Source organism: Falco peregrinus, chromosome 2 (assembly GCF_023634155.1).
Source record: "Falco peregrinus isolate bFalPer1 chromosome 2, bFalPer1.pri, whole genome shotgun sequence".
NCBI lineage: Eukaryota > Metazoa > Chordata > Aves > Falconiformes > Falconidae > Falco > Falco peregrinus.
The window spans coordinates 71,123,254-71,145,711 of NC_073722.1; the positions used below are offsets into that span (position 1 = coordinate 71,123,254).

At 41.4% G+C, this 22,458-nt stretch overlaps 1 protein-coding gene across 3 annotated transcripts; it reads right to left on the reverse strand.

The window, feature by feature from the left end:
- Positions 1 to 117: 117 nt before the first annotated feature.
- DAPP1 (dual adaptor of phosphotyrosine and 3-phosphoinositides 1) lies at positions 118 to 21,955 on the reverse strand. 3 transcript variants are annotated; one of them, XM_055796760.1, is made up of 10 exons: positions 21,585 to 21,658; positions 20,763 to 20,837; positions 13,872 to 13,994; positions 11,229 to 11,362; positions 6,912 to 7,042; positions 4,803 to 4,850; positions 4,520 to 4,582; positions 2,622 to 2,707; positions 1,947 to 2,034; positions 118 to 1,505 (listed from the first exon to the last, which is right to left on the reverse strand). In XM_055796760.1, the coding sequence occupies exons 4-10, from the start codon at positions 11,266 to 11,268 to the stop codon at positions 1,455 to 1,457; spliced, it is 507 nt and encodes a 168-aa protein (XP_055652735.1). In that variant the 5' UTR covers positions 11,269 to 11,362; positions 13,872 to 13,994; positions 20,763 to 20,837; positions 21,585 to 21,658; the 3' UTR covers positions 118 to 1,454. The 3 variants fall into 3 exon arrangements, with proteins under 3 accessions (XP_055652735.1, XP_055652733.1, XP_055652734.1); XM_055796758.1 differs by lacking the exon at positions 20,763 to 20,837 and having other exon boundaries at positions 21,585 to 21,955; XM_055796759.1 differs by lacking the exons at positions 20,763 to 20,837; positions 21,585 to 21,658 and adding an exon at positions 14,100 to 14,247.
- Between the last annotated feature and the right edge of the window lie 503 nt (positions 21,956 to 22,458).

Below are 22,458 nucleotides of genomic sequence, written 5' to 3' on the forward strand. Positions count from 1 at the left end.
TAATGACATTTTATTCAAAAAACAGTCTGTATAAAAATATTTACAAATATTTTGAATTTCTAAGTTGAAATAAAATCCTATTCCTAGATTCCAAATCAAGATTTTTTTTTTTCTTTCTTCTTCTAATATGTTTTTCCTCGCTTCTTCAGCCTTCTCAGGGTAAAGGCATCTTTGATGCCTTCATCTTCAAACACTGACCTTATGTGAGCAATGCAAAGCCCTGTGCCACAGTATTTGCATAGTGGGAAAGGTTTGCATACACTGTTTCAGCAGAAACTTGACTGGGGGGGAGATGGAGGAGGGGGGCCTCCCCTCTCCTCTCCATGTCTCCAGGAGGAGCAGGATTGGGACCCTCCAGCGTGTCAAACTTTGCCTCCAAAATGTAACATCTATTTGGACTACAGCACCAAAGTACTGAGCTTCTGCTTTTCAACTCCATAGCGAGCCACAATGCTGTTGAATATATATGTCTTCCAAAATATAGATGGAAATTTACATCAGGTTATGTAGAAGATGTATTCTTTTAAATTAATTTTTAGTGTACACAATGCTTTTTTTTAAATATAAAGCAAGCAGTACTTATTTCTAAACATAGTTCTGAACAAAGCCTTGTTTTTCAGTTCTGTGTGGAAAAAATACAAAATCCAGCCCATTTTCAAGGGGGGCTGTAAGTGGCTCAAATCATAATGCTGCTAATAATGCTGGTGGCTGCTGCAGGCAAAGCTTTCTGCAGAGCCCTGTCACCCATCCTTAGGGTCCCGTGGCAGTGATGTCACACATGTGCGGGGAAACAGATGTCTGTTTCTCATATAACAAGCTTGTAAACAAGCATGCTTGTGTGATGCTGCTCGCTGTTACCTATACATGCTGTTCAAAACAAGCATTCACTTGTAGCCATCACTGCAGTATAAATCTAAACCATACAAAACATATTTGGCCAGAACTAAGTGTTACTCATCCATCACCTTGAAAAGGGCCTTGAAGTATTCTCTGGATTGTAATGTACATACTATTTACAAAAATGCAATTACCTCTGTCATTTTTCTTCTGGTTTAGAGCCTAAAAGGTAATACAAAAGAAATATGTTTTCAGTAATGGGCTCAGAGTTACAGAATATACTGCTAATGGTTAGTTGTGATGGGACTTGCAATAAATTATCGAGAGTGCTCTGAATAACCACAGAAGTTTTAAACAGTGACTAGTTAACAGGTTTTTGAATTAAGTGCTTTACGGGCATACACCATGCATATCAAACCAGTGCTCTGATGCTGCAACTGTCTCCACATGTGTCTCAGCAGCCCAAGAGCACTCAGCTGTACAAACCCTTTGTGTCCAGAGCTGGATGCAAGCATCTATGTGCAGCTGCATGTGTGCCCACTGTGAGTGAAACCATCCTTATGTAAGCGATGCCTTCCCCTTGACAGAGGCAAGGAGCAGAAGTACTGGAGCTGCAGCTAGGAACTGAGGGTGGCATTGCGCTGCTCCAGTTGCCTCCGTATTTGTGACTAGAACGGAAAAACAATTTGTTACTGTTGGTCTGCATGCACGTGGATGTCGGTGAGTACGATTAACCCAAATACTGGTATTTTTAAGGAAGTAACACTTTCAAGCCTTTACATTGTCTTCTCATTGCCTCCTTCATGACCCAACATGCGGTCTGTGTTGATGCTTCATACTTTTTACCATCTACACAGTGACATCCTTAAAGGTGGAAGTAATTTCTTCTTCCTAATGTGTATGTGTGTAAAAACTGCATCCCAAAAAGGCTGAAGTGGGTTTGCAGGCATATACATTATGTAAAACCTATGTATTCCAATCTAGTTGGCCAGGAAGCCAGAACAAGTGCTCCCTTCTTGCAAATACTGAGAACTGTAGCACTTGGGTGCTACAGTATCAGGGTATTTACGACTGCTGCCTGAGCCATGCAACACTGCATATCAACTTACCAGTTTCCATCGTAATATTTTAATCCACTCGTCAGCTTCTATTCCAGTTTTCGCGCACAGGTAGTACGTCCTTAGTGGGAACACTAAACTGTAAGGAAACAAAACTTTTTCTTAAATTGCTAGAACAACTGGTAGTTCTTCCTAAAACTGACCCAGCTGGCCTGCACCAACAGTTGTTTAGTTGGAGCAGGGCAGGGAGGCTGTGCTCCTGTTCAGTCACTGGGAGGGAGGTGAGCCAAGAAGGGGTTGCAGCCAAGTAATTTACAGCTCGGGGAGACGCTGCCCCAGGCCCTAAGGACGAAAGACCCACATTTGGGCACAGAAGCCGTTACTGTGTGACCCGTAGCAATGTCTGAACTGGGAGCTGGACTGTACCCAAGTTCCACGGGTCTAGGTGATAATCATACATGCTTACAGAATTAGGAAAAGAAATGCCCACTATGCACAGGCCTACACCCTTCCTCCTCACCAAGACAAAAATCCTTTTGCCAGTGGTAATTTGGCAAAGCCATGCAGGACCGACAACACCTGGCTGACAAAACCAGGCTCATGAATTAGAGGAAGAGCAGGGTCACAGCCAGCAAGGGAGCTTTCAGAAGCACCCAGTGGTTACATTTCAAACTTCCCTGCCTATTTTGATCTTCCCAGCAAGGTGGAGAAAGTATGGCAACTTACCAGAAACAATTGACTCTTTCCTGGGAATAATCAAATTGCACAGCGGAGCATTCAGTTAAGTCAAGTGCCCGAATCGGTTCCGTGGCCTTGAAAAAAAAATAGTTTTAAAGTGTGAACACATGAAAACAAAAGATAAGGCTAGCTTGGTTCATCTTCAGTGTACCTAGACCTTTACAGGCACAACCTGTTTTTCCAGGTGTAGGTATAATAGCTTTAACACCATAGACCCAAACTAGCAAGCATAACATCAGTGCTAGCTAATTGATCATCAGCGACAGCAAATCGAGCAAAATATAAAAAAAGCAGGACAGTCAATTCAGATCTAGACAAAAAACAGAGGAGCTCTCTGCTGCAGGAAAGTTTGAGCTAAGTGCAGGCTGCTGAAGTTTTGGTTGATGTATTATAATGTAACTGACACAGCAACAGATCTGGTATCGCTTCCAGCTAAAGCTTACAGAGACAAGGGAATGGTTATAGGTCTTATCAGGTGTAGCCAGCTGTTGGAGATTTAAGTAATTCCCAAGTGCTTTAAAAGGATGAAGCTGGATAAGGAGAAATGTAGAAGCAAAGCTAAAGCAGTGGTTGCAGCAGAAGTGCTGAGTGTGGCTGCACAAACAGTGTGTGTCTAAAGAAGTTTCTTGGGACAGGCCTGGGAGTGCTCAGGTGCAGGGATGTAGGCTGTCTCTCTATGGCTGCAGCCTATTTCCCTTAAAAATTTCATTCTTCCCAGGTATGAGTTTTTTGAATTGTTTCAGCCTCACACTGTTGAGCACCTCAGAAGAGGCGGCTAAAATAGAAGAACAGTTTGCTTTCTGGCCAAACACCCTTAGCTGTTTCTATTGCCCTATATTGGGTGCATGGAGGTTGTCTGTTGCTTTCTCACCTTTCCTTACATTTTCCTCTAGCTCAGTAGTTGTTAGTTATACACTACACTAGAAGAAAGCTGTTTGTGCTGAGGTGGGCTAACAAATGCCATCCCAGGGCCAGCACTAAGTTGCTCACCTGTAGGTGTCTGCAACCCCACAGCAACAATGGGAGTGCCAGGAGACACCAGAGCTACTGCCCGGGAGGTCATATTCCTGACAAAGACACCTCACCTGGTAAGTCACAAATGCTACTCAAACATTTGGAGTGCTGCCGTTTGAAATGTCATCCTGGAAACTTAATTCCAAGGTGGCTTGAACTGAAATGAAAATTGATGGAAGGCCCTGTAAATACATAACTGTTTATAAATGGTCATGTTTGGTGAGAGAGGGCAGTTGTGTCTGCTGTTGTATTAAAATCTGTTAGATGCTTGAAATAGGGCTTGGCAGAGGTAGACAGTTTGGCTGTGTTTATGAAGGAACATGAACTGGAGGTATTGTAAGGGTGGAGAAACTCTAGAAGCATTTCTTATTTTTATTCAGTTTAAGAAAGACATGGAACAGCAACTGTAAGAACACACTGGTTTTCCCAGATGCAGCAGGTTAATCTATGTCAGAGTGCTAGGATGACATTCTTAAATGAATGGTGCAACCACTTAAAATAAAAGGATGAAATCAAGGAATGCAAAATATCCTAGTATTTGCAGAAATATTTTAAGAGCACTGCTGTCTGTGTTGTGCCGGTAGCTTCAAATCCACTGAACAAAGCAACCAACAATGCACTGTAAACAATTCTATCTAGCAGGTAAGGCTAACAGAGCACAGTAAATGTTTTCCAGCTGTAAACCAATAACTTTCTGTTGTTGTAGTCATCAGCAAAATTCTGACTTTATTTGAAAGGTCTGACCGCTCTGACAGTATGGGAAGCTTTAGCTTGGGAAGCTGTAACAGAAATGCAAGAAGCCAGAGACAAGAGGAGGCTACAGCTGCCTCTGTAGAACTACCTAAAGAGAAGAACTGGTGTTCGCTACTTACTGTCTGGTCTTTGAAATACTTAAGTTCATTCCTATGCAGTGTAAACCACCTTGTCTTCCAATTCTGAAAGATCAAGAACAGATAGTAACTGTCTTGTGAGAATTTAGCTAACGCTTCTTAAGAAAGGAAAACTTCTACAGCTGTTGACTTGCTCTGGTTTACAGTCGTGCTTGTAAATTGCTCCCCTCTGCAGGGGAATGCAGGTGGAGCTATTCCAATCCCATATTGTCTCTAGCTTCTATGGGTGATTGCAGAGTGGAAGCAAGGAGTAAGTTTTCCTTACCTTGACTATTTTGCCTTGTTTTATCAAATATCCTTCTTTTGTACCAAGCTGTGAAGTAACAAGGAAAGGGATCAGGGTTAAAGACTCATCTCTGCTTCTATTTCCCACATGTCCCTCTTTGTCTACATCCAGATGATGGAAGAGCAGCCTGTTCCTGGGAAAACTTCCCATGGCCACTTGCCCTGTCCTTGCTCCTCTCACATGGCTGGACCCACTGACAGGGCAAACATGGGCCTGCACTGGCTCTAAAGGCAATCTCCTAGACTGTGCCTCTCAGCAAGCTTCTGGCCTGCATCTTCTCAAACAAAGTTAGCAAAATAGTTGCAGTTACAGTTTATTTAGTGAAGTTACACAGTTCCCTCAGTACATGTTGTAATGAGAAGCACCTGGGGTTTAGCTGACAGTGGAATTATCCACAGAAATTGCTCTTGTAATGCAGGGGACAGGGGCAAGTGCTGTTTTACTTAGCTATTTTTTTCTCTCAAACAGCCAAATGCATGAGAGGAGAAGCCTGTTACATTGAATGTAACTTACTGAAAACTGCTTATTGAAAAACTGGTTTTGAACTGTTTCTCTGCTACCATATGTGATGCTGAGACCCTATGACTTCTCAGATACTAAAACTTTGTAGACGGACCTAGCTGTGAGACTGCAGACCTCTGAAAACCAAATTCTTGCAAAGTTAATTACTACTTGCTCTTGAAAAAATTCTGCCTTTTTATTGGGTTTATGTGGAAGTCAAGTTTCTTTGGAGGCTAAAGTGGAACTTGGCCACAAAAGGTTGGTTGTGAGAACACATCAGAAGTGGTTCTTTCATCAACTTCATTAACCCACATTAACGTAACCCTTGCTCTTTTTCTCAAAAAATATAGTATGTAATTAAAATACTTTCCGCTCTGTTCTGAGCAATACTGTTCTGGAGAAACCACCTGTTTTACTCAGATATGAGTTACTGGGGATTTAAAGTCTCTAATTACTGTCCAAGTGAGTCACAGATGTCAGAGCAGGTGGCCCAAATGATATGAAGATGATCTCTTGTTCCTCACACCAGTAAGGCATAGAGCTTTTAACATGACACAGCTTTTTACTGTGCTCAAAATTACTAGAGCTGAAAGGACGGACGCTCTTCTGTCATACCATTCTATTTTGGGTTTAAGGCTGTGTCAGAATACAGCAAGATTTCTGCTTTAAAACAAGGTGATTCTAAAATAACAAAATCTAAGTGCCAAAATGCCAAAATCTCCTTTTGAGTAATGTTGCAGTATCAGGATATAGATACTCTTATTATCTTGGTTGTACTGCACTTCCGTTTGGGGTTTCCTTTTCCAAATTTTTCCTGCCTGTCTTGCACATCTTTGAGTATTATTTCCAAAAGGTCACTTTTTAAACCAACCTAGAAAGTCAGAAATGCTCTTTCCTTCCTCCTGGTTAGGATGGAGACTGTATATTGCTAACTGGGAAAAATAATTCTAATAACAAAGACGACTGCAAAAATAATTAGTAATGAGTTTGTCTTCTGTCAGTACTACTATCTTTTTCCTGGTATGTAATCCTTGCATTCACTGAATCAGACAAAATGTGGTACATCCTATAGCTGTTACTTGGTTTTGCTATTTGGTGTATTCCTCTCCTCACCTGTGGGGGGTGAGAAAGACTTCCCACTTGCTGTAAAAGATGTTTTGCAAAACAAGGGTTTACTGCGCAACCTGACATACATATTGTTGTATACAGCCTGTTGAATGTTGTCAGAAAGATGTGAAAAGTGTTGTGTTTGTTTTGTGTGGTGGTGTTTTTTGTTGTTTTGTTTGGGTTGCGCTTTTTTTTTAAAAAAAAATTCTGATAACATTACTGCTAAGATGGCACTCTAAAATGGTCAGACTCACCCAGGTCAGCTGCAGACAATGTTTTCCCAGTGACAACAACTATAAAAGACTTTATTTGTCATGGGACTGTACTTAGCAAGTCTGTGTTTGTTTTGCCTTAGTCAGCAAAGACTTCCTGTATCTACAAACCCATAAAGGGATGAACTACTGGTGTTATTGCATAGCTTGCTCCAGCAATCATATTAAACTCCGACCAAGAGATCCCTCCCACCAGAACAAAACTTACTGAGGGAGCATTTGGAACAAGATCGCTTTCTGTTCTTCCTGTCTGCATTGCTGTGTGAACACGGACGGACTCATAAATACAAGGTTCTTCTACTTCCCGTGGGTAGGGATGCTTCAATACTATTAAGGTTCCTGGAAAGAAAAAGAGCAGAGGTAAGTCATCTGGCAAGACAGCCTTGGAAAATAACATAGAGTAGCTGCCTGTCTGTGGAATGGGTAACTTCACCTTCTCCTAAAATTAAAAAGCCATAAGAGCTGATAAGCTCCCCAAGATCTCTGCAACACCTCCTGTAAGGGGTTTTCCTTGGAAGGGGGCAGGACTCAGGCCACACCCATGAGAGAAAACAATCAGCTGCTATAAACAATTCTCCCATACTGATAAAGCTAGACAAATATTTCTAACATGCATCATCTGAATATTTTAGACTTTGTGGAGGGCTTTCTCTACAAAAATCCACCCATGCAATCTACAGAGGGGCACCTGCTGCTGGATTCAGTTGCCCAGTCTCACTTCCTTGGCTCTGTCATGTTGCTCAGAGCCCTCAGTATCTTGGGCACCTGGACCTTGCCTAAATCCATTCTCTTATCCCTGTACAGTGGAAGACAATAATTCTTACATCTGTGAAAACCCTCTTCACTTATTCTAAGCAGTAGGTAATAAAACCCCTTCTGCAATGCATGCATGGTGACAGCAACAGAACAGGACCATCAGACAGCCCTCAAAAGCATGCCTCCTGTCCTGCTTGGATCTTCTTTCCGGTCATGGAGGAACTAGGTAATACAGAACACATTCAAACACAGATTCCATAGTTACAGCTGAAATGCTGGCCTACGCTTTCACTGTATTCATGAAGATGTGACTACAGACATTATCACACCTGTTTACAGGCAACTGTGAAAACTTGGTGAAAACAGAAATATATGGTACCTTTTTAAAACCTTTAAACACATTAAATTCCCTTCCTGCACGGGAGGCTGGCTGGGTGGGTAGGCAGGATGTTAGACTAGATATGAGGCCATAACAGTCATCCTGTTTTTGCCAACAACCCATGGCTTGCTATATAAATCACTTAATCTGTCAGAACTTCAGATACAGACTTCCTAACAGTAAGCCCACATTACCATCGTGCTTGTTTTACCATAGCTCTTTCCAGTTAATAACATTTTGATGATAGTCATTCTTTGTTCTCCAAAAAAGGTCATGTTTATTGCATGTTCTCTACAAAAAAGCTGCATTCTCAGTAGTGAATTTTTATGCTATTCACAATAGTGAAGAACCTCCTTAGAACAATAAATGCTACACCATCTAGTCTCATTCTTTAAAAATAATGTCACAGCATACCAAATGCTGCTTCATTTACATTTTATGCTGATATTGTCAGCTCTTAAAGAGGAGGGATCCCAGAACTGTTAAGAACTTGGACTTGAAACCTACAGGTGATTGAGTAATTTGAAAGTGAAATAAAGTGTATTTTGTAATGGGAAGGGCTGCAAAGGGAAGTGGAAAAATTGTATTTGAAGTAGCCAACTGAAACCCGTTCACAGGCACAGGGGGTGTATGCAAATGTGATATATTCAACTTGTAGTAGATGAAAAGTCAAAATCGGTCTAACTTCCTCTGGCATTGCAGAAAAATAATGCTTTGTCATTTAAAATGAAATCGAGAACATGTCCATCACCAGTCTACAGAAACCACTCTTAAGTTGTAGCACAGCATCAGTGCCATCATATGTACACCATGGATAAAGTGCCCTGTTGCAGAACTTGGAGAACTAGTTTAACTTTTTATACACCATTTATTCTCTATTAAGTTATGCGTGGTTTTGCTCCACAGAAGATACTTGTACAGAATCATCTGGTAACTGTACAAAAGAACTAGTAAAATGTGCACTGCAGCAAGATTCTTCTTCTGTGTTTGTGTGTGAGTGCCGTGTGTGTGAGTGGCATCTATTTCTAAGGAAGCATGCAAGTGAGTCTTGTTGCTGGAAATATTTCTTTTTTGTCTGGGTAATGACTTTATGTTTTGAAAATAATTTAGGTAAACACTGATAAACAAAGCACACAGGCAAAAATAACATGTTGACCTTGTCACTTTGAATAAAGATAAAAACATAAAAATATGATAGTATATTGCTTTAATCTTGTAACGGAATAGATTCAGCTTGCCTGTTTGATAAACAATTTCACAGAACATAGCAGCCCCAATTTCCTTTTAATTATCTGTAGTTCAGAAGGAAGTGTATACATTACACTGCAGAAAAATAGATGTGAGACCATGCAGCAATTTGGAGTAGCAAATGAAGCTGTAGTAAGACAAGGTTTGTTGGGCTTGAAGATCAACCTGCAGCTGTCCCAGTACAAAAGAATGACTACATTCCATAGACAGTTTGCAGGGATGCCAGCCTGTATGTGCAGGTACTGATCAAAGAGAGTCTGGTGTGCCTCTCCAGACACTAAACTAGTTCCAGTGAGACAAACTTAAATGGAAGACAGAATAGATAAGTTTCCACCATGTTGTGGGTCTCTGTCTTATAAAATCCTGTCCATAAGTAAGGAGGAGAATAAAAAATGTCATCATACTTCACTCTTTCATTCCTGCTCTCACAGTGTTCTATAGAGACACATAAGTATTACAAGGAGTAAGAAAAACTAGTTCAACCACTTTCTACAAATACCTGAGGCTAAAGGTCACTTGCTGCTTTTCACTGAAAGGAAGCGTGGCCTAAGAAATAAGACTTTGTTGCTGGCCCTTCTGGCAACCTGCTGTGTGACCCTGCGTTGGGCTGGTCATTCTGACACTTGGCTTAGAGTAGACTCTGATGAGCTCTTACCCCCTTTTTGATATAAATTGGTTACCACCCAGGAGACCTTTGACACCTGTATCTGAAGGGACATTGCCTGAGTGCTAACTCTCTCTTCCTCTCTACTGCTATCCATGGTAAGGTAAGTTGGAAAGTTTCTTGATGTTGTGTTCAAATGGCTTTTCTTATTCTGTAGCACATACAACTTAAAAGAGGTTTCAGAAAGCCAGCAGAATCTGATTAGGGAGCTTTAAAGTGACAAGTGAGCCCATCATTCAGCAATGTTGAACCTGTCCACAGAGATCACATAACACCAATGCCTTGATTAATAACGCCTGTAACACATGCAGTAAAAGAATGGGGAAACACAAGTTCAGTGTCACCTGAAATCTTTTGCCTGTGGGTGCCTGTCTGATTTCACAGGAAAAATAGCTTACTGGCACAAAAGATGCATGTACAAACCCTGTGTTCGAACCACTTTTAAAAGCAATTTTTTAAAAAAACACTTTGAAAGATACAAGTGTCATATTCAGTGCACCACTGCTTTTTTCTAGGGGAAAAAAATTTGCAAAGCAACCCTTGAATTTAATACTTGAGATAAAAGAGTACTGGTGCATATTTAGTGTGTGACATACTACAGTTACTGCATGTGCTATTTCTCAGTTAACTGGTCTCTTGCATATATAATTAGTACTATACTGAGTTATTTGCATATACTTTCCACGCAGGATATTGAAGTTTTTGGCACTAGCTTGTACTGACACACCTTCAACACTTACACCTGAAGCTAAACCTAGAACTAGCTTTATCATGATAACATGCATCTATTTCTCCAGGGATTCTGGTCTGGTGGTGTTCAACTCACTTGTAGAAACCAGATTTAATCTTTTTACTCTTAATTCAGGCAGCATGTTGGCTGCTAAAGAAGTCTGTGTTTTTCTCTCTCTTTTTCTTAAAAACAAGACAAATCACTGTGATGGCATATGGCATCATCAGGCTGATCCACTGTAGCCAGAAAGGGCAAGGTATATACAGGCCACATTCCCTACAGGAAAGAGGAACATATCACTGTAGATTTCTTCCTTGTACAAAGAATAGTAGAGCTAAACAGTTTCAAGTCCCTTTTCCTTTTATTCTTATTGCGGGACTTCAACTGCATAGATGAATATATATTTCCTCACTAAACACCCTGCTTTGGTATTGCCTGTTTTGAGAAAGTTCTGTTCTTCGCAGTACACGTGTATTTCAAAATGCCTCCTTCTCTCCCCGAGAAATCAAAAGGAACTCATATCCCTGGTTAGCAAAAAAACAGTAAAGCTTATATGCAGTTTGTCTTCAGACTACTTTAAAGAGTTTTTGAAGAGGAATATCTTAGATATCTGAGCTTAACACAAACATGAATTTCTGAGGAGAAACACTTCAGCAGTAGATCTACTTGACAACACATCAGAAGGTCCTTTCATTTAGATGTGTGTGAAGCACGACTACATATTCATAAAACACATGGCTCTCCTTACCTGTTTCGCTTCCAATTAAAGGCTGATTTGCAAAATGCATGACTAATTCCTTCAAGCTAGAAAATTCATTAAATCCAAATTTGAATGATGTTCCTGTATGTTCAACATGGAAGTGTTTCACAGAATCTTTTCCTCTAAAATAAAAAATGAACATTTGTCAAGGCATAAATGCCAAAGGCATTTGGCATATACAACCCTTAAATAGCAGCTTCTACTATAGGAAATCTGGCTCAGATCACAAGATGACAATCATTGTCCTAGCAGTAATGCTACTGCCATTACTGTCCCTCACTAATACTCAACATACCTGAGATTCAGATTTACTAAGAAAAATCTAACTATTGCTTTACAGATATGAGATGATTAAAGACTAGAAAGGCCAAGTAAGTTAAATTAACTCTTGTGGCAATCACTAAAAAGACTCACAAACTTGGTTTCCAGCCTTCTGTCTAAGCAGGATGATATTCCTTCACTTACCAGGTTTTAGTCTTGGTGGTGTACCTATATTACTCAGTATATGTCTTACTTTTCAGATAGATAGCATCCCAATCTCATTAGAAATGTCTGTTTCTCTTTCAAAAATAGGCTGTTGTCTTTTTGCACCCAAACAGGGATTTAATAACCTAACTTTAGATACTTAAGGCTTTAGAATTTGTCTGCTTTGCCTCTGTACTCAAACAAACGGTTCCTCTATGGTGCGCACTGTCAAATTTAAACCAGGGTTCTTTGCCTATTGGGGAAGTAACAGCACTTGTTTATGAAAGCTGATGGTATTTAGAGAAGTGTGCAAGACCTCACTTCCTGGACTGGCAACTATTTTGACTTCAAAAGACAGTGAAGTATCTCTCCTGTGAAAAAGTTACTTAGTTTCTTCTGTTAACAGCATCCAAAATAATCCAGAGAAAACTTTGTCTCAGGAAAAATGTGTGTAGTAAATATACTGAAATATGGCGGAGAAAGGAATTTATAGCATCTTTTCCATCGTTTGTTTCCACTTCCACAGGAGATGATAATTTCAAACAGGTATTTAAACAAATATGTATCTTTGAACAATACTTGTGATACTGTAGAACACGCCTCTATTGACCTCTCATATGTGTTGTGCTATGGTCAGCTGAGACAACATGTACAAGCCCAGTGCTGCCACAACCCTGCTGAAGTGATAGAGTTTTTCATCTTTCCATTTAATTTCACAAGAAATACAATGTTGCAACAAGAGTAACTGCTACTCTATTTCCTAGTTCCTTTTTAAAGTTCGCTAATTTAGCTGGGGGAGGGGATTTCAGGCTATATGTGATCTCTTTTTCCAGCTGTCAATAAAAACCTCAAGGGATGTCTAAGCATTGTTTCCTTTTAAAGCAAACTATAATAATGACTAAAGTTCCTTTTGAGGCAGAGGCAGAAAGTAAAAGCTACAGAAGACATTTTAGGAGAAAATGAAAATGACAGCTAGAATTGCTAAAATTATCCTTTCTACAAAAATGTATCAGAACAAAATTTAATTATTATTCTAAAATTAAGTTTTACTATTAGTAAAAAAATGGAAATGAAAACTTAGAGTTAAACAAACAGTAGAAAAGTATTAAAACATTTTAAAATCAAAATCAGTATTTCAAGGGAGCTGCACCACCAAAAATCTAATGTAACAGAATAAAAGATCAAACTCCAGACTGGGAATTTCATTTCATACAGCAATGCAGTAACTCTTATTCCCACAGGGAGAGCTGAACAAGAGATTGGAACTGGCCTGAGGCAGACATTTTTTTTAGGTCTCCTAAGGATAGAATTTGTTAAAGCAGCAAATTTATTTTCATTATCTAACACTTTAGCTTTTGTTTCCTATTAAAAGAACAGCTATTTACATTTTGGTTTATTACAGTAAGTTGTTTCCTCAGTGCTCTTTAAAACTAGCTTCAATATATATATATTTTTTAATAGAATTGTCTGAGGTAAATTACCTTAAATAATGGGATTTTATATTTTAAAGTAAAAACTATTAACCAGCAAGACAGTGATTAATTAAAAATTACTCTTAAAGAAAGCTGTTACTTACAGATGATACTATTCTTTTTCCCCAAGACTTGCACTCAATTCAGTCATTGCTACTCTGGATAGTCAATTTTTAACATCACCTTCAGATCTGCTGGTGTCCCACCCACCCCACCCCCAGGCTTGTTGTGTAAATGGCTGTCTAATAGTGGTAATAATTTCAGCAGTGTATCTACAGGACACTTGCTCCTGGATCTTCTCTCAGAGGTGAGGGAAGCAATTCATACTTCCCTTTTATACCTCTGGGAAAGAGGGTATGTGCAACTTGCACTTCTCTCAACTTCCAAGCTTGGCATACTGCAGAATGAATACCTACAGCCAATCCATGGAATGATGTTTTTTGCCATAAGATTAATTCATAGTTTGGAAAAATAACAGCAGTTTTCAAATTCAATCCATGTATTATTTTCTTCTAACAAAATGTCATTCAGCGGGATTACACTATCAGGAACACATGCTAAAATAGTTCAAGCCCTAGGAAAAAAACTGCAGGTCATCTTAATGCATGAGATGTGCAAACAAACATGGAAGAGAAGATTTTAAAACTGCTAGCTGTGCAGCATTAGATAAATTCACTTCTGTCCATACTCTTACCTGACAGAGAGGGAGTACAAATCTTCCCTGTCATTACTCTTCCTCAAGAGGTAGCTTCCATCCTGCCCATTGGAAAGCAGCAGTGCTTCTGCTGCATGTCGGGTAAGATTATCATGATACCACCTGGGAAGACACAAGGGGTTAAAGCATCATTCATCCAGCTCTTAACTGAGAGCTTCTGCTGCGTTATGGGGCCAAGTTAGAGAAAGAGGAAGGGCTGCAACTAACACTGCTAAAATTTTGAATTACCATCCTTCTCACAGATACAGACAGGTTACACAGAACTATGCCTCTTTCAGCAGCCTCCTTTCAACAAACTCAGAAAAGTATTTTTTGTTAACTATGAAGTTGCGTACAAACAGCCAATTGTTTGCTGAATCTAAAAGACTCTGCAAATTCAACATGCATGAGCAACAAATTACCCAGGCCTATGCTGATAAGGTGAAAGCCATTTTGGGGTGTATACAAGATCCTTTGTCTATTTTCGGAATCTGTACTTCCTGACATATCTACATGCATTGGTACGCTTCCTCTTTTGGGGCAAACTGGCAACACAAACTCCTCCCAAACTCTCAGTTTCCCACAGCTCAGTTCATCTGCACTGCTGAGATCTGCAATTAAATGCATTTGCCAAAGCTTAAAATTTTCATTTGAAGCATAACATTCCTTAGAAGAAGGAACAGAGAGGGGGACAAACATTAATTGATAGAATTTGAAGTGAAAGTTTAGAAAATCTCACCATTGCTGTGCTTGGCCATTAGTGGTCTGAGCAATGCAGGAAAACATCTAAATGCCTGCTTCATTCAACTCCAGTTAAAACTAACTTCATTAATTTTTTTAGATTAAAAATTCCACAAGGAATTCACAGCAAAAAATCCTACAAAGATGATCATCAAATGTTGTTTACAGCTTCGTTTCCATCCAGAATTATTCACAATAGAAACACCTGATTTCTTTCAATAGAAAAGGACCTCATTAGAAATGATCCTGAGAACAAACACACAAAAAAGCTGTAGCTATAAAAGGCTGGAGAGTCAATCTGTAAGACATGCTGTGTGCAGATATTAATGATAGTTACATACACACACCAGAACCTCTGGTGCAGAAGCAGCAGGGGGTACTGTACCCAGGGCATGCTCTGCAGGGAGCAAGCTTTTCCCCTCTTCTGTATGCAGCGAAACGGTGTCAAGATTCCCCCTTCCTTTCAAACTGCGTGTGCCTGTAGTGTTGGGGTCAAAGTCTATTACTGTTTCAACCAGAGAAATACAGTTTGACTGAAAGCAGAAGTGTGATCAGAGCAGTTTCTGGCCTTTGTATTGTGGCAGTCTTCAAACTGAAATGAAGTGTAATTGTACACTCTTTCTTCTCATCAGTTCATCAAAAGTTGCCACTAAACTTGGCATCTCACACAAAGTTTTAATTCTGAATTTAGATGGCTGCCTATTTGAAAGGCCAGCTGGCTGATAAATTGCTTCATGAGAGACTCCAGACTGTTAACCCTGCAGAAGACAAGATCCATGTGAAACTCAATACAGGCAGGGTATTGCTGCTTTGGCTCTAGAATGCATTCTGTAGACCATCTACACAGTAGAATAAAATAATGAATATTTAAAGATCAAAGTGTCATCCTCTGAAACACCTGCTAGCCAAAATCTGCTTTGGGATTAACTGCCCAAGTAAGTAACAGCCAAAGGTCAGATCTGTCCTGATGTGATGAGGATCGTATCAGCATGCAGGCTTGGCTGGACCTACAGATGAGAAGACAACTCTGTGGTTTTGGGTCAAATTTCATAACACTTTCTCTCAATTCTGTGCAAAAGAAACATACATTGAGAAAATCTGTAAGTGGTCATTTTCATAAAGGAGGTGTGTTCAGTTTGAGGTTGCTCATAAGTGCACTGTTATCTTATTTCCAGAAAGCCTTTTACTAAGATTTTAAAATGGAGGTCCCTTAAGTTTTAAAAAAATGTTGCGTTTAAATCTACTCTCTCTTTACACAAAGAAGGCCCATGACTAATGAAATGTTACTGCTATGCAGAAAAAAAACCCCACCAAAAAACCAAACATCAAACCAACAACAAAAAAGCCCACCCACTTAATTGGGAAAATAATATTGTTTTAAAGTGCAGTGTTAAATCTTTGCTGACAAGTTTGCACCAGTCTTCTTGCCTAAATATGCTGTCTCAGACAAAAATCTCTCAAATGTTACTGTGTTCCTCTTGCTCAGCTTAAAAAGTAGAAGTGGATGTCATACAGTAATACAGATCTTAACGTCAAACTATCTGTGTTATACATATCTATATACTTTTTTCTCCTCCTGTCACAGATGGTTCAACCAGTAACAGTTGTTGGGTTACTTGGATATTTCACTGTGAAAATGGTCACTCACAATTTGTTCCAATTGCATGAACACAGGTAAAATTAAAAAATGCTGTGGAAAATTTAGCATTTCACCCAGACCACCAGGAAGGTAAATGAATACACACTTACGCAAATAGTTTGCTCTCCTAATCAAGCCTACCTGATGACACAAATACAAGTAAATAGGACTAAAAAGAAACCCAAACACCCCTGTGGTTAGACACTACTAGGTACACTTCAGTTGAATTTAAGGGGAGGGGGAATTTAAGTCAGAAAGGGAATCCTTCCATTTCTCTTGTTTAGAAAAAGATGTTCTAGGCAGTTCTTTCAAATTTGTGAGTAAATCAAGGTGGGAGACACGGCTTATCCAGCAAGACACTGTAAAGGGCAGTTGCCTTTAAGTTTTGATTGTCTTCTGAGTGATACCAGGCAGAGGAAACTGCTGATAGAAAACATAATACTGTATCTACCTTCTTGTTTTCTTAAAACAAGAAGTTAAGGAAATCAAAAGGCTTTACAAACACCCATCTGTTTGAAACCCCTAGCAAGTCCTTCAAAAAGGTTGTCTTGAACCACAGTGCATACCTTACATATTGGACTGTTTCTGAGAGGTCCTTCCAAAAGTCATCTTTATTTGACCCAATTTACGGAGTCTTGATTTCACTATAAAAAATCCAGAAATATGCCCTGTACTTTGATACTTGTGAGACTGAAAATAACCAGTTGTGTAGAAATTGCCTAGGGTTCCTGATTCAGATATCTCTGAAGAAACACAAGAAGACAGACAAAGGAAAATCCCTCCCTGCTTCAGGGCCACTTCTGCTGGGTAGCCTAGCCTTGCACACCCTCCTGTCTCAAATGCATACATACTTCTGGGAGGTTTTTCTTTTCTAAATCTCTTTATTCCATATGTGTAAGCATGTCTGTGTTGTCAGTGCATGTTGTTGAAGGACCATGCTATTTTTCCTGCTCTTCGGAGTGGAAGAGTCTGCTGGGCCCATGAAAGCATGTCTTAAGATGGGCACACAGACCTAATGAGACTACCTTTGTTTCTCTTGGAAAATAAAGCATTTTCAGAAATCAGCCTATTCTTTAGATCAGATTGCATTGGTGAGAGCATAGGAAAGGCTTTACTGATATTGCTGTCAAGAGAACGAGAATAAAGAAAAGAGATACCCTGTGCCCTGGACAACCAAAACTCAGGAGAGCACAGAGCACACATGCCCTAAGGATCTGATCACCCAGTCACCAGTGGGGTTCTCCTGTGGGGTAAGCTGGTGGCTGCCATAGAACAAGCCATGGCTGTGCTGGCCAGCTGTACCACTGCAGCTACGCAAATCACCACAACTCCAGGACATGCTCATGTTAAAATCTCTTCTTTCATTAAGATCTCTGTGTAGTTAATGCAGTGACTAGGCCTCCCTACACAGTGGTGATGATCAGGAGTATGTTACTGTGACCTTTAGGATGGGAAGCTCCCTCTTCATCATCCTCAGAATATTCATTTGTTCTTTTCTTTAAGTGGTGCATGAGTTGACAGAGCTCTAGAGAACCTACAAAAGGGTGATAACGCTAAACAGAAGTTATAGGTGGCATACAACCAAATTGGTATTTATCAGACATCCCTTCAATGTGAAACACTTAATCACACACCTGTGTAAAGTACTTTGTTGGAATACAAGGCTGCCATTTCATAGGAAAAATAACTTAAAAATAGAAATATATGGAAATAACATCAGTGTATCCAGCCTTAGAGTTCACATCTTCTAACTGTATGCTTTCACTAGTTCAGCTGCTGTTTTTCACTTCTTTTTTCTCTCCCCCTTCTCTCAATTGCCTTTGTTCTGATTTTCACACATTTCTTTTGCCCACTTTTCAGCCATTATAATTTGCCCTTGTTTACTTCAGAAATACAGATGAAGAAAAAAATTTCTTATGACCATTTGCCCTGTCCCAGTCATACAAGTTACTCAGTTCCCCAATTTTATCATCATCTGATCTAAGTCTGTGGCCTAATTTCTCTTCTGTTACTAAAACTAAGCATGAAGTATATTGTTCAGTCTTACAAATACCATCTGTCATGGTACTGTCAAACCTGGAGCAAGAGAAACATAAAAGCTCTGCTGCAAAGGATGATAAAGAATGCTTGGACTGCAAAAGAAAAAAAGCTACAAAAACTTACTTCCTCTTGCCCCATTCCTTTCACCTCCAAAAGACAAACAGTGTCGCTCAAGCTATGCTATGTTGGGATGGAAGTTGTGTTACCAGACCAGCCTGTAATTACTTGGATGACCAGATATTCCACATTCTCAGCTCTTGCGCAAATAATGTGAACTGCAGCGTGGAATTCCCCGAACTCACATCATACATGGTCAGCTACGAGAGTTGCACGCTGCTATGTGCAGGCTGTCCTTTTAGCAGTAACAGCAATAAAGGCAACTGGAATAAGTGTTGACTCCATGAATAGCCAAAGAGATCTTCAAAGAAGAATCATGTCGCTTTCCTTTTCCTTTAAGCTAAGATGCTGTTGTTTCTTTTGACAAAATTCAGCACTCCTTTTTAAATATGTTGGTAGGCTTAGGGAAGAAATTAATGAATGAGGTAACACATTTTTGACAACATGGTCTAATTCTGATCTTCCATTTCATTAGGCATTAGTTCCACCTATAAACTCCTTGACAATAAAGCTGACAGTAATCTGAATGTTCACTTTGAACTCTTGATTGTTTGACCACCCAAACTCTCCAAATAAATATAAGTCACCATCTACCCTCAGGCTGAATGAAATAGGTTTTTTTTTTAAAAAAAAAAAAAAAAAAAAAAAAAGCCAAACCCATCACTCTTGCTTTTTTTTGTTGAGATGTAAAAGATTAGAAAGTGCATCCTTACAAATACCGAGGCTCTGGAGAAAAAAATCCAATCTGATAAACTGCTGTAAATATTTCTATATCTTTTAGTGACTGTGATTGCCCCTGATGATAACTGGAATTATTGAATCTTATTCCTTTATTTTACCCCTGTTGTAGATGTATCCCATCTGTCACAAAAAAAAAAATAAAAATCAGTATAAGCTTTGCATATATCGATATTTTTTTCTCCCTCCCTCCTGCCTTACTCTCACAGCTCCAATATTTTCAGTGTAATTACAGGAGCATTAATCTAGAAGAGTCCAGAAAATACCAGGTCTCCAAACCTAGCAGAGTGTCAGAAAGCTTTTACGCTGTACATCTGCCTACATTGCTGTCAACTTTCCATGTGGCCAGCGGACCTGGTAAACTATGAGGATACCCCAGTACCCACCCTCCTTTCTCTTAGAAGTAAAGAAAAGGTCTTTCCCAGTTCACACTTCTTAAACCTTCTCCAACTCCTTTGATATTTACCCAGTAAAGCAGAAGCTCTGAAATAATCTGCTTCACATTCCCCCCAAAGGCATGTGAATGTCAAATTTGTTCCTCATTTGAAAGACCCTTGTCTCTGTTAGTCTTTACTATGGCAATAACATATATTCCCTACCAGAACTGGGCCTCAGTTGCGCTAGATACTGCGTTGGGTCTAAGGGAAACTCAGCACTGTGATAGCTGATTTACATTAAGAGATCTTTTATACTATGCTACCAGAATGTTTGGTGTGTGAGGACTTCTTTTTCTTCTTTAGTAAAAAGAAGAAAAAAGAAAAAAAAAAAAAAAAGACTTTAGTACTAGTCAAAAAAGCCTGGGCTTTGTTTAGTGATTTGAAGGGACTCTTTGCTTGGTATTGCTTATTCACATTTAGTGCACTTCACTCTGCCACAAAATACTAAGCATCTCCTTCAGGGCAGTGTGTTAAAAGCTTCAGTTTTCTATTGAAGTGAAAATAAAATAATGAAGCTCCAGCTTTAAAAATGCATATTTGTAGCCTTCTCATTTGTGATCTTTCCTTCTCTCTGGTACTACATGAGGTACCACATCAGACTGCAGCCCTACAAGATCATCTATGAGGACAAACTCCTTGCCAACCAGCGAGGCTGTTTATAAGCACAGAATCAACTCAGGCCATATAGTCTAAATGAATAAAAGTCATTGGGAATCATGCTTTTCACAGCAGCTGCAACTCTTTCTTCCCCCCCGCTCCCCCCCCCAGATATTACGCTCATCCTAAAAAAGTCTTACAGATGTAAAGTATATAATGGCCACTGCAGGTACCACTGCAAAGTGACTTCATATTTGTTAGATGCTCTAGGTAAAAGGTATTTCATTCACAGGTTCTTCTAAATATGGGGAAATATAAGCAGTGTCGAGATACCAATTCCAAGTCTCTTTGTTGCACTCCAGTTCCTCCACTAAGTGAATTAATCACAAAAATAAACGAGTTGGTCCTTATCCATAAGTTCTCAGAAAGCAAAAAACCATACTTTTTGAATTTATTCTTTTTCAATGCAGAAGTGACATCAGAACCTTTTTGCTCTGTCTTTGCCTTCACTGGCGCTTCTGCTTTGTTTCCCGCTCCCTTTGCCGCCAGCGATCCTTCCCCCTCCAGCCTCCCTGCGCCCACCTGTTCTGCTCTTCCAGCCCGGTTCCTCCTCACCCGCGGCAATGCTGCCGGTCAAAAGTGACCCGAGCCGCCCTCCTGTAAAAAGCAAAACTAACCGGTAGACAAAGTGGGTGGGTCACATCTGACGGGGAGCGGGGCCTGTGGCAACTTTCAGCTTTCCTTTTAGCAACTTGAGTTTTGCTTTTGAGCGAGGGTGACATCCTCATAACGGCTGCAGCTGCCCATGGCTCCCAGCCCGAAGCCCGCGGCGCCCTGGGGAAGCCGGCTGCCTCCCGGGGCTCGGCAAGGGTGGCCGGCAGGGCAGCCCCTCGGGCTGGGCCGTGAGGAGGCGGCGCAGGGAGGGCACAGCTCTGCCGGGGAGCACGGGCAGCTCCGGGACAAGCTCCAGACCCGCACAGCCCTGGCTCTTCCCGACGGAGAAAGTTTCAATGCCGCAGAGCTTCCCTGCGCGAAGCTGTAGCGTCTAACTGTCGGCTACGTTTGAAGTGCCTGCCTGCACTCTAGTTTTTCTAACCATTATGTATTTCTCCCACTCACCTGTGGCACGTCAGAATCCTCTGTAGACGGGAGCCCGCCGGCCTCTCAAACCCTCCACGGGGGTGAGGCCCCGGCTTCCCTGAGGGGCTGCACGCCGTGCACGGCGCCCTTCGGCGGGCTCGTTACAACAAACCCCGGGTTATCTTATTCCTCACTCCCTTACCCTATTCAGCAGCCAGAGCCAGTAGCTCCCACCCTGCCGGCTCCCGTCGGTTGGCCCGGCACCACCCGAGGGCCGCCAGTTCGCGCGGGGACCCCCACGGCGCTGCCCCAACCGCCGCTTACCCGAGCGCCTCCAGCTCCTCGTCCAGAGGCACGGCGGGTCGCGGCTCCCGGCGCTGGGTCATGGTCCCGGCCCGGCTCCCCGTCTCCGCCCCGCCGGGGGACGACGGCTGCGGCCGCGGGCCGCTGAGGAAGTGCGCGGGCGGGGCCGCACCTCCCGGGCGGGTGCCGTCCCCCCTCACCGCCCGCAGTGCCCCGCCGCGGGCAGGCCCGCCCGGCCCCGACGGCGGGGGAGCGGCACCGCCCCGAGGCTGGTCGAGCCCCGCCGGCCCCTCAACAAGGGGCCGCCAGAGCCCCCGGGGCGCGCCGTGGCTCTCCCACACTGGAAATACTCTATTTCATTCCCAGAATAATTCATATTTTCGATTACCTGTACCGCCTAGAAGTTCAAGCTCAGAAGCATTCCACGTACATGCATTTTTCTCTCACAACGGATGCTCGTCACCTCTTCCCTGCCCACCAAAGTGCTCGGTAAGGAAATACGTGGAGGTTTGCTGGGTTAGGATGAAACCTGTACCGATTCTGTAAGCGCCCGGTGCTGGCTGCTGTGTCCCCCGGCCTGGGGAGCCCTGCGGGGGCTGTATCCCCTTGGCAAGCAGCTCCCCGGGGCCTACTATGGCTGCTACCCCTCCCTGTGCAGCCTTCAAGTATGAACTCTCAGAAACAGTAATAGGAATATGATGTAAAAGATTACCAGAAAGATACTGCTGAGCAGGGAGTGCAGTTGTATCAGGGGACTGAGCTCTGTGGATGTGAGATTTCTGAGCATTACCTCATGCCATCCTTTCAAATGCTTAAACAGTTTGCTGCACACTAGAGGTGATTTGTATTCCTCAATATCTCATGTGTAGAGGAATGAAGCTGGGTTAATTAGTAT